Source organism: Eurytemora carolleeae, unplaced genomic scaffold, assembly GCF_000591075.1.
Source record: "Eurytemora carolleeae unplaced genomic scaffold, Eaff_2.0 scaffold803, whole genome shotgun sequence".
Lineage (NCBI taxonomy): Eukaryota > Metazoa > Arthropoda > Copepoda > Calanoida > Temoridae > Eurytemora > Eurytemora carolleeae.
This window is the reverse complement of record NW_019396688.1, coordinates 100,237-113,457: the sequence shown is the minus strand read 5'-3', so window position 1 is coordinate 113,457 and position 13,221 is coordinate 100,237. Positions and strand designations below refer to the sequence as shown.

At 32.1% G+C, this 13,221-nt stretch overlaps 2 protein-coding genes across 2 annotated transcripts in view; one reads left to right on the top strand and one right to left on the bottom strand.

Moving 5' to 3' along the window:
• Window positions 1-13,221, bottom strand: part of LOC111707391 (AT-rich interactive domain-containing protein 1B) — a 38,382-nt gene that overhangs the window by 12,955 nt on the left and 12,206 nt on the right. The window contains exons 2-3 of the mRNA XM_023480494.1: window positions 2,307-2,735; window positions 719-1,047 (exon numbers count right to left, since the gene is read on the bottom strand). Of these exons, the coding sequence (XP_023336262.1) occupies window positions 719-1,047; window positions 2,307-2,719 (742 nt within the window). The 5' untranslated portion in view covers window positions 2,720-2,735. The remainder of the gene's footprint in view (window positions 1-718; window positions 1,048-2,306; window positions 2,736-13,221) is intronic.
• Window positions 5,142-13,221, top strand: part of LOC111707394 (chymotrypsin-like protease CTRL-1) — a 37,794-nt gene continuing 29,714 nt past the window's right edge. Inside the window, exon 1 of the mRNA XM_023480497.1 lies at window positions 5,142-5,152. The gene's annotated coding sequence lies outside the window, so the exon portion shown is untranslated. The remainder of the gene's footprint in view (window positions 5,153-13,221) is intronic.

The following is a 13,221-nucleotide window of genomic DNA, read 5'->3' as shown; positions in this document are numbered from 1 at the left end:
TTTAAAATATTATTGTTTTAGAACATCGATTTGAACTAAAATATATATTGAAATAAAAGTGTATTTTTTTCGTCATGGATTTAATTTTTTTTAAATAGTTTCCTTTTAAATTGACAGCATTTCTTTAAGTCTATGAATTGTATGAAAGGTTGGTAGAAATCAAAACAGGAATATGATCTTTCTTGTATTGATATATACGACAACCACTGTTAAAATCACAAATGAGAATCTATGCAACCATATTCATAGCTTTTAAACATAGATCCATACTTTATATTAGATATAAGTTTTAAACTGTATAATGTCGTCATGAAACCCTGAAAACAAGAATAACTAAATAAATCTGTCTACATGTATCATACAGTGATAACCATAAAACTTTGGCATAGGAAGACGACATTAGTGCAATACTGAAGGGCATTTGATGTTGTTACAAAGCAAATAGCCTAACTGGAAAGTTATTAAATCATTAATTAAGTGAAATGGGTCTCCTTACAATGAGCAATTACTGTGTCTCATGTTAATTGGACTATTGCAAGTCATATCTTGAGTCTAAAAGTCGTCTTTATATTCCATAGTTTTCTGGTTATCACTGAGAACCAAAAAAAACTCTGGAATAGAAAACCACTAGTATTCTATTGTTTATAATTTCGTCTTTCCACCATACTTACAGGGTATAATCCTGTAAAATCCCAGAGGGCGATATTAATTCTGTTACCTGGTTGATTATTGTTGTACTGTACAGCAAGTGTACCCCGTCCTGTGGATGTACTTGTAGACTCAGTATTAAACCTCACAGAACTACCAGACTGTGCAGAACTTCCATTAGATTGTGTAGACTGCGTAGAACTACCCGTGGACTGTGTAGACTGCGTTGAACTACTAGAAGACTGTGTGTACTGCACGGAAGACGACGTCGAAGAACTAAATGTCGTCTTTACCGCAGCACTGCCTAGTTTTGTCCGAGAGGTGTGGGATGGAATCATTGACAGGGTATGGGAGCGCTGAGGGGAGGATGGATGATAGTTGGGCTGCTCACTGGATATCCTACAGTAAGAAGTCAACAGAATAATCATGATGGAGAAAGAAGAAGAATTTGAAAATAAATGATGATTTAAAATAGATCTTAGGAATAGGAATATTGAAAGGCATGCATAATTTTTTACAGGGTGTCACACAAAACATGACAGTAATAAGACGACTTGAGGGTCGTCTTTGATCTTTGAATTAATTTGCAGCATTTAATTCGTACATCTAATTTTATAAGTTTAATTCCAGAGTTCATAATTACAAATTATCCCTAGTCCTGGCATTTCTAAAATGTGGTCTGCCTTTTTTGTGCTCCCTGGAACAATCGATTGAGTATTTATTATTCGACATATAATTAGGAAGTTTTGTAATTGTAAAATAAAAGGAAAGTTTTAAAATGAAATATGTACAGTTTAAAGTGGGCCTTTATAAATTTCAAAAACAAAAGTTAAAATGGACCCTCGGGCTTTATGATTTATGTTAAAAAGTCAAATATCTTGTTTTCATATTTTCTAACACTTTAGTGATAAAAATAGTTTCAGCCAATATGATCATTGCTTATAACGTATTGCTAGAATGAAAAAAAATTCTGAATCACTGAAGCTTAAAAAATGGGGTTCCTTTTAAGTTTCTAAAAAAACTAGCTATGAATTAAATATTTGTAATTTATAAGCATTGAAAGTATGAATGGCGTTATTTGCTGACATTGAATTGGGGTATCATTAACAAGTTGTCGACATTGAACAGTAACTAAATCATCTCTGTGTAATCTGGGGTTGATTTTTTTAAAGGGACTGTCGTTGAAATTTTAGATGACCCTCCATTTAAAGAGACTCGTGTCCATTTCACAGTGGCATACCCTTGAAACTTTAACGGATCTAGTGGAAGAAAACGTCCGGGGTTTTTACATCTTAAAACTTCTTTTTTATTTGTTTCTCCGTTGTCAGCGCATTGTGCAATTCACTTATGTAATAAAAATTATCAGAGCTGAGAACTTTTGAATGGTGGAAATGTTTCAATCAATCCTTTTTCTTAATCTCGAGATTAAATAATGCTTGTTCTCTTCTTATTATTAATCTCCAGATTAATTAACCGATCGGGATTAAGGATATCCCATTCTAAAGTTTTCAGCTCAGGCTACAAAACAAAAACTTAAATATCTGATTATTATTTAAACAGACAAATCTTTTAAGGGTATTGTTGTGAATCGGACAGGGCAATCCATCAATGAAGGGTTAGTTATGTACGTTCAGACTTTCTTTAAGTTTAGACTTTACCTGGGATAAAGCTTGTCGCTCACAAGGGTCTTTTGTAACCCCTTCTGGTACCCCTGCTGCGCCCCTGGTGTAGGACCTTGCCCCCCTACAGGGTATCTAAGCCCCTGCTCACTTGGTTGCGATCTATGATCACCAGAGAATGATCTTCCAACTTGATCTTGCTTGCTCCCAAGTAGTTTTGTATTTGTTCTGATTGCAAGTTTGCTTGGTGAGCTGGTTACATTGGGGCGGGGAATACCGCCTCCCTCCCGCCCAGTCATACCGCCCCGGGACAAGGGATCAACCGCCGATCGTTCTTGACTGGAAGATCGACCAATCGCTTTCTTCACTTTATTGATCGCCAAGATTGATTTTTCAGATTTAACAGCTGACACGTGTTTTTCAAGCTTCCGCTGGGATAATGGTTTTATCATTGCTGAGCATCTGAGTCTGAAAAATATAATAATTTTAAAAACTATTTCTAAAACTATTTTTATAGAAACAGCTTATACGAACTTATATAAGAATATGAGTAGAATAAATAATAAGCTTGCGATTAAAATAAATTCATGCTGAACAAAAAAGTAAGTTTTTTAAAATGGTAAATTTGATTGTGTATAACATAAAAATCTGTTAAGCTATAGAAAAACAAAATTGAGTAAAAGGCTGTATTGTTTTTAAAGTTTTAAACATATTTATTAGATTTTGATGAAAAACTTTACGATGTTTCTAAAAAAGATTTAATTTGAATTCTGTTTGTTGAAAACTGAAAAGATTCAATTCCTTTGGACTTATTGTCAAGATTTTTGACAATTAACAGATCACAGGATTCCAGATATTCTAATTTTTATTAGTCATTTTTCCACTAGTAAATGTGAATTTTTAGATAAGGTCCATTTCACTTTATTTGATGGCTTTTAACAGATTATATCTAAACCGAGTTCATTCCAATACTGTTCGGACATACATAAATCTATTTAGATTTGCGTGAACTATTTGGCAATAATAATAATGTATTCAGTAAGATAAGTGAAAGGTGAAGGATACTATATAACTCTGTATGGTTTGGTAAGTTTAAAGGTTTCAATTAGTTTTGGGGTTTCATTATTGATAACCTCATCAAATCCTCATTCATAGATTAATAACAATACAGATAGAACACTAGATGTTGTCTTTTTAAGATTTGGAAATTTTTCTTTCACAATAACCCTGAGGCAGAAGCCCACGGGAGTTACGCCGCGTTAAATTAAAAGACAGAGAGATAGCATGCGCGTAACTGCTTTGGGCTTCTGCCTCGGGGTTAAATTGTGAACGAAAAAACCCTAAATCTTGAAAAGACGACATCTAGTGTTCTATCTGTATTGGTATTAATCTATGAACTATACGACTACGGAGTTAGATAGTATTTCGTCTGGGGTTTCCCCAATGAATCGGAATTGCGCAGAATTGGGCTCGATTTTCAAGGAATTGCGCGGAATTGCACGCAAGTAAATTCACAACGCACAGTGATCAAGTGAATCAAATATGCCACTGTGATTTAAAGGTCTCATGCTCTTAAGCATAAGTGCTTTAAAGTGCTAAAATGTACAGTTAAAGGGCTACAAAAAACATAAGTAAGTTAGAGCGGTAAATCAAATCCCAAGGCGTTGCGACACTTCACAGTCGATCCTGTCATAGAAATTGATAAATTTTATAAGCAGCCTGAATCTATGTGAGGCTAAGGCGTTGCGATATTTCAAAGTCGTTCTTAGTCTTGATGTAGCTTGTCTTATTGGTCTGGATCTATATTGTGAACGATTTTAAAGAAATTATTATTATTTATTTGTTTGGATAGAAATCTTAAATAAGTTGATATCATATGAAACAAGTTTAAACTTTGTATAAAGGTATAATTCACATTTTAGAAGCAAGTAAGGGTCATGGTAATAATATATGATAAAGGAATTGAATCTTTGTCACAAACTCTGATTTTCTAATATATATTTCTTTGCAACCCAACGTCGTAGACCTTAAAAATTTCAAACTATGAATTCTGTTGACTCAAATAATCTAAGTTTGAAATGCCAAAGGTATACACCATCGTGTTAATAAGATATAGGGATTTATAGAAAATTTGAGGTTGTGGCAAAGACTAACCTCCTTTCTATATTTTCTATGTTTTCTATAGAGATAAGTTATTTTAATATTACAATATAATAAAGATATACGAACACTTTTTATATTAGAGTAACTTTCTTAAAATATATAAAGTTTTTTATTTAAAAGAGTGATTTTCTAAATTTAAAAAAAGCAATTTCTATCCCTAGAAAAAACTTTTTTGTGTTTAGAAAAAGGTAAATTAACTAAATACAATAAAGCAAATCTTTCATAAATCCATTTTTTTTAAATCTTTAATTCTTAAAGCATTTCAAGTACGCTGTTGTTCAAAATGGATTGTGCTAAATAACGCAAGTTAGTAAATGTAATATATGTTGTTTAGAAGAATTTTTTGTAGAAAAACGGAGGGGGGGGGGGCTATATTTTACAGGCCAACGTAGAAGTTATAAATGACATGCAAAAACATTTGAAGGTCAAACATACATTACAAAGAGGTTTGGGGCTCGCAACCTAGTTTTAGAGGTACAAGGTCTGTAAAATATCAATAGGTCAACTTTGGGGTTCCGACAGAAACGATGATTGTTAATAATGTTAAAACAATAGAATTCTAGTTTTAGATCAACAATAGAAGGACACTGCCGGGAGGGGAGGGGGGGGGGGTGAATGACAAGAAATTTAGGAATTTAAAACAAAACTAAGTTTTGAAGAGTTACATGTCCTATTCTCAACAGCGTCCTTTAAAACTTGTTCAGAGCAAAACTTGATTTACTGTTTGAAAGGCGATAATAATGAACAATAATGAAAGTATTTATGCAGTAGAAACATGACAGAAAATTGACCGAATTTATTACTTTTCCAGGTAGAATATGGGCATGGGCAAATGCCCCCCCCCCCGTGTGCGTGCATGATTTAAAATCTATCTATCTATCTAGGATTGTATGTATATTGTAGATTTATCTACCTACTTACAATTTACATTAACAATTCAATTACTTATTGTATACTTAGTNTCTAGTTCACACCTGATCAGACAAACATTAATATCTAGTTCACACTTGATTAGACAAACATTAATATCTAGTTCACACCTGATCAGACAAACATTAATATCTAGTACACACCTGATCAGACAAACATTAATATATAGTACACACCTGATCAGACAAAGATTTAAATGGTACCGTTGTAACTCGGATATTACCATCTTTACATGGAAGTTCACTTAAAATTTGCGATTACAATCCCTTTAACAATGCGCGCATACATCTTGAAACATGAGAGTACCACCAGCTAAGACAAGCGCGCACAATGATAATGAGAACGGAAGCATAATGTGCGCAAGTTTATTCAAAACAAATGAGACTGAGGTTCAAAATTTTGAAATAAGACAAAACAAAGCCGCTCTAAAGTTGATTAAAAAAGTACTATGTTTATTGAACCTCCCTGTACAGTGTGCGCAATGCACAATTTTAATGAGATCGGGAGTTAGTAGTTAAAAACTAAAGAGGGTTCATTATTTATTTAGCACTTTCATAATCATGATTTTAAGTACATGTACAAACATACACTCCATAGCAGGAGGTGATTTAAAAAGATATCGGCATTTTTCATTTTTACTTCTCAAGAAGAGGAGTTGATAGAAAACATAAAGCATTTCAATCTTTCCTGGAATTAAATTTAGTTTGAGCGCCATTATAAATATAATACAACTTTCCCCCCTTTTTATGTAAATCAGAATAAACTTTATCTAAGCTCTTACCCACTAATCTTATCTTTACATTAAAATTTCTCCCCCCCCTTCTAATTCATCCCCCCCTCCACCATTCTAACCCTTATCCCCACTTCCTTCCTTAATCCTACATCTTGCATATTAGAAATAAGAAATATTGCAGGGTTTCCACGGGGTTTAATCCCATGAGGTTACTTGATTAACTTCCGTTATATACTTTCATAATTTCTTTACATTTTACACATTTCTTCACGTTGTAACATTCAACATAATTTCTTTACATTTTACACATTTCTTCATGTTGTAACATTCAACATAATTTCTTCACATTTTACACATTTCTTCATGTTGTAACATTCAACATAATTTCTTCACATTTTACACATTTCTTCACGTTGTAACATTCAACATAATTTCTTTACATTTTACACATTTCTTCATGTTGTAACATTNTGGCTTGAGTATGACAGTATGCACAGTTACTAAAATAAAAGCTTAGAAACCATTTTTTAAGGCATTAAACGTTTAAATGTCACCGTTCCCCCTTTTCCTGACTCCGTTGTCTTTTTATTACCCTATCTCGCCTTGCCCTTTTCTCTCCCCCCCCCTCCTCCATTCTGCACTGCATGCCATCCATTGATCAAGATTTGACGTTACATAGGATGACAAGAGTTTCATACTGTGAACATGAATATATAATATCTATATATACATGAATATATTATAAATATCTATATACATGCATAATCTATCTATCTATTTATCTATATCAATCTATTAATATTATATACGAATTTATATTCATTATGACATAAATGTTTTAGGCTGACATTTAAATAAAAAATCAATGATGTGATGCATAACATTCTATCTATCTAATGAAACTCTTCATCGTTCATGTATATATTTATATATTTTTATGTTGACTACAGCTGGCCAAACGGCTTAACCAATTAGGAACCCAGGGATAACCTTGGGATAGGCTAAAAGTAAATTTCATGATAGAAATATTATTGTTAAAAAGTTTTTAAAAATCTTTTCTTGATTCCAGGGGCAAAACAAAAAATATTATAATATAATTCCGTTTTTTTTGTGTGATCTAATTTTTGTAATGTAGAGTTTAAATGGATTTGAAAATGTACATCTCCTATTTCTTTCCATCAAAAAAAAAATTTATGCTATGTACAACATTTTTTTTTATATAAACTGTCACAAAATATTTGTCACTATATTTAGAATTTGGCCGTCAAAATATACATTTAACTGATTTCAATTTGGCTGGACCAGGTTAATTTCTAGATAGTTTATTGTAATACTTAATTCTCTCTCTATGAGAATTCGTCTAATCCTAAACATATTGCTTAATACATTCTCTACATTGTCGAGCATCTAGATAGTTTAATTATCAGCTAAGCAATCAGTCAATCATTCGAACTGTCAACTATTTAACCTACTTATGTGCTCAAATCCATTCTTGTAACCCCCCCCATTTAATCTCATATGAGGAAATAAGGAATGAGTTCATTTTGTGTCAAAGCCCAAAACTGCTGGTACTATTTTGATACCTCGTAACTCTTAAAATTTCAATTTTACATATTTTTTTCATTCATTGTTTCATGAACGAATTCTGGACGTAGATACTTTTCTTTTCGTACGCGCTTTATAGAAAAAGAGATATGTTTTAAAAAATTTCATGATTTAAAACTAAATTGAAATTACCTATTAATTTAATGAAATTAATCTATTGCCCCCCCCCCCTCCCAGCATATTTTCTCTCTTAATGGTTAAGAATCGTCTTTTACATTCTGATTTATACTCTGTAGATTACTCCCATTGTTATACAAGATTTCCTTATATAGACTTTTTTAAACCCCCCTCTCTCCCTCTACTTAGAAATTTGTTTTTGCAACTCATTTGAATAGAATAGATGAATAGATAAATATATCCGTGAATAGGTGGAGGGATGGAGGAGGGGAGGAAGGCCAATATCTCGTCCGAACCACATTCTCCTCATTTTCTCGTCTGAGCCACCTCAAAATCCACTTCCTTCCAATAATATTTTTTTATGTCCAACCCCTGAATCTAAAATTATTTTTTTAATTTGTGTACGTTACGGCAAAGCAAATATTAAATTTTGCAAAAAAAAATTAATCTGAGAATATATGATGTTCTACAAATAAGCATCTCTATCATTGGGAAGGACGAGAATGTCGAGGTGGCTCGGACGAGTAATTGTTGTGGTTGGCCTTCCTCCCTTCGAAAGAAAGCTGGATACATGAATGTATGGCCCCTTGTATCATTGTTTGCCATTCTAACAATAACAAAATAAACATTCAATTGCAATGTATTCATGAAACTAAATCCAATGGGGGATTCCTGCAAGGGTACAGGTATCAGGCAGTGTACCCATTGTTACATTGCTTTTTTAACTTTATTAAAAGAATCTGAAAAGATTTATTCCAACATTTTGTCAACAATTCATAATTCGTTAAAGGTGTAAAATCTTCAAATCTTTAAAACTAGTTTTGTAAAGTTTAATAAATGGATAAAAAGATTTCTATTTTATAAAACTAAGTGAATGTAAAAAATGTATACTTTTACAATATTCTTGCTCGAGCAACTAAAAAATGTTGGCAATTTTTTCTTTGAAAACTTCTATTTGTTTCTAACTTTTAGACAAATTTACGAAAATGCTAAGCATTTTGCGGAAATGAGGCTTTAAAGGTGGAAATTTGTCAACCTCAATTGAAAGTACAAAAGAAAGGGTGTAAAAGTATAGTGTGGGAAAATTGCTTACACAATATTGCACAATATACCATATACCATATACTACAGTGTAGTGGGAACGGAAATGGAAAGTTTTGGATCTAAGATTAGTCTGGATGAGTATCTAAGATTAGTCTGGATGAGTATCTAAGATTAGTCTAGTTGAGATATATCTAAGATTAGTCTGGTTGAGTATCTAAGATTAGTCTGGTTGAGTATCTAAGATTTTTCTGGATGAGTATATAAGATTAGTCTGGATAGTATCTAAGATTAGTCTGGTTGAGTATCTAAGATTTTTCTGGATGAGTATATAAGATTAGTCTGGATAGTATCTAAGATTAGTCTGGTTGAGCATCTAAGATTAGTCTTGATGATAAGAAGATTTTTTGCAAAAACAAACATCTTGTTTATTTACAGTGTATGGTGAAATTTTAAAACTATTTATTTTAAATTCGTCATCCTCCCCAACCCCTAGTTTTCAATGACCATTCCTACCTCCCTCCCTGGCTCCCGGCAAGGCCTAGTACTGATTTGTCATACCCATTGTCAGTACACAACCAAGGAATTTAGAAAATAAACAAGCTTTGTAAACAAGACAGATGACGTCACGAGAAAACAATCATCTAACTTATCATGTTCTGGAGAAGCTGTAACAAGTAGATAATATGTAACATGTAAGATCATGTAATGATATGTAACAATATTCTGTAGAATGTAACCAGTAGATAATATGTAACATGTAAGATCATGTAATGATATGTAGCAATATTCTGTAGAACGTAAAAAGTAGATAATATATAACATGTAAGTTCATGTAATGATATGTAACAATATTCTGTAGAATGTAACAAGTACATAATATGTAACATGTAAGATCATGTAATGATATGTAACAATATTCTGTAAAATGTAATAAGTAGATAATATATAACATGTAAGATCATGTAATGATATGTAACAATATTCTGTAGAGTGTAACAAGTAGATAATGTATAACATGTAAGTTCATGTAACGATATGTAACAATATTCTGCAGAATGTAACAAGTAGATAATATGCAACATGTAAGAATACTCTGGGCAATGTAACAAGTACAATATATGTAACATGTAAGATAATTTAATAATATGTAACAATACTTCTTAGAATGTAACAAAAAAAGAGAATATGTTAAATTGTAACATGCTAGATGGTTCATGTTGTTATGTAAAATATTATAAAAAGTGAAAAATAATATTATGTAAAAAGTAGGTAACATTTTTATAGAAAAAAAAATAATATGAAAACAGGCCGGGTTTGTACACTTATCTATAATATAAAGTTGTAATCTCTGTTTGTCTTTTCGTTTGTTTTATCCGATCATAACTCATGAACCCCGTCCCCTTGACCGATTTGCCTCAATTTTTGATTGAGATTCTAAATTGAATTAACGACCAAGCGATGGTAAACGGTAGGAGTAACTATGAGTACCTTGGGAAGCACTGGGTTCTCTAGATAGTTACACATTGAAATACCAAGTATGTACATGTGTACAATGTATTAAAGATAATTGCATAATTACTATTTTTTTTCTAGTTAAAATACGTTAATACTTCAACTTCGTACCCACTAAAACTGGGTAGAAAGTAATGCTTGAAATACGTATAAAATATGCATTAGAAATTTGCGCATGGATGAAAGTATAAAAAATTTACTTTTAGGTCGTAAAGAAAATAGTAGAAAATAAGGCACGAAATCCTAAATTGAATTGCGGGAAATTTATATTTTGGTCATTAGATACATTTTCTTGTAATTAAGCTAATCTTATTTAAATATATTTAACCATTGTTTAGAGATGGGCATCTTTTTTTTCAACGAACGAAATTTTTGAAAACTTGTTCGCGAAAATTTATGTCGTTTAGAAAAAAACTAACGATGGACGAACAAAATAGATCGTTCAGGGAAATGAAAAATGGTCGTTTTTAAAACTTAGGAAAACATACGAACGAACGATTTTCCAAACAAATTAAAAAAAAAAAATAGTATTTTTACTGAACGAATGTTTAGTGAGGAAACGAACGAAATAGTGGAAAATGAATGGTAATTTTGAGAAAGAACGAAAGGGGGCGTTTCCTAACGATGAACGATCGAAATTAAAAAGCCGAACGTGCCCATCACTAGGGCATTGTTTGGTCTGTCACAGTATTAACTACTAACACAGATCTAAGATCATGCAGAGCACATGACAAAAAGTTAGAACCAAAAATTCAGATTAATTAGAGAACACGGGATCGAAAGTGAAGGTCTGCTGCAGAGCTAAACACACTAAGATATTGGAATCACAGTGAAAGCGAAAGTATGCGTTACCTAAAAATTGTGATTGTAATGAAAACTGTAAATTTTCTCAAAATTATAGAGAAGTTGTTTTAAGATGTCAAGCTTAAGTGAATTGAAGAATTATTTAGAAGAACAAAACTATTTTGAAATTCTGACATATTAACCAGATAAATTTGCATTCTCATACTTGTGCATAAAATGAAAAATGTCTATAGGAGCTATGAGGTAACAAAGTTGTACCAGCAATATCGCATAAATTTAACCTTCTCCTTCACAGTAAACGATATTCATGTCGAGACATTATAAGTTACAGAGACACTTCTCAAAGTTTCACAAGAGCGGTAATTTTGAGTTTATCGCTTTAAAATTGGCAGGGTTGTAAAGTTAAAATGTAATTAATGATAAAGCATGAAGTGTTCCAAGTTCTAATTCAGAGATATTTAGCGAGTTAGTGCCAATAGGTCAATACTAGATCCTTATCTTTCATCCGCTTTGTCTATACATCCAATTGTCTACCTGTCTAACTATCTATCGAACTATTTGTCCATCTGTCTAACTATTTATCTGTCTATCTATCTGTAGAACTAAACTTATCTATAGAACTGTATCTATCAATAGAACTATCTATCTATAGAACTGTCTATCGATATAAAGAACTGTCTATCTATCTAAATCCAACTGTCATATCTCTACCAATATAAGTCTATTTGTCTATCTATCTATCAAACTGCCTAGCTTTCTATCCAACTGCCAGTCCATGTCAATCTTTCTACCTCTGTTTCCATCTTTCTATCAAATTGTCTTTACCACTGTCTATATTTCAGTATTTTTGTCAACCTTTAAATTCGATATCTATTTATTTAGTTACTGATTGACTATATATATCTGCATACATTCTACCACCAAAAGACAACATTCATTTAAGAAAATTAGTAAATCATCTTGGTTAATATCATTAAAAAATAAAGAATTACAAATTTTAATAGATAAAAACCTTAAACACTTTGCAATGTTTCAAATAGAAAAAAACTATGCCTTTTCCTATTGCTATGCAGTATAAATGAATTTTAGGTAAATTTACCCCCTATATCCCCTACCCATCCCTTCATATATCCCCTACCCATCCCTTCATATATCCCCTACCCATCCCTTCATATATCCCCTACCCATTTCTTCATATATCCTCCAATTCATTTACAAACATTCATTTGTCAAATGAAAAATTTTAGCAGTGAATTTGCAAAACTAAATAAAAAATGCGTTGGTTCTATTTATTACATGCAATAAAAGAATTTCAACGAAAACAAGAAATATATAATAATTCAGTTCTTTTTATCTTGACTGTCTGTATATATAGAAATTAAACCCGCTGCCTATTATAAATAGGTTTGTTTATAGGTGAGCACTCACCCATGTTTTTAAACATATAAAAGGTTTCAAATTTCTTGATGAGAGAAATTAATGTTCAACTGCAAAATACAAATATGTTATTGCATCTGAACTTTTATAGTGTAACCGGTGTTAGCTCAATAGCTCGGAATAGGGATAGTTCCATTGATGCAACCCCCTTAGTTGGATGGTTTATCAAATTTGGTAAGATCATGGCTCAACGAGAATACAGGTAAAACCAATGATAAAAAACGACACAGTAGAATTTTAGGGTGTACACAGCGATGTAATACAGCTTTTTATTTCAACCTTCTTTTAAATGGCAACAATAGTTTATTTACAATTATTTATACACAAAGCACATTAATTTCCCCACAAGGGAATGGTTCATTTGGTGTACCGTTAGGTTCTGCAATTTACATTGTATTTGTATAACTTGCTCTAGCTACTTAAAAGTCTGCTTGGTACTTGAAATAAAGCGGAGTTTTACAGTGATAGAAGTTAAAACTTTCCTTTACTTTCCAATGTTTTTTTGCAGACTGCAAACACCCGAACCTTCCCATCTCCTGTACCCCCTTACCTTAACCCCCATCCCCCATATGTGTCCCCACCCCTACCTCCCTCTACCATTCCCTATTT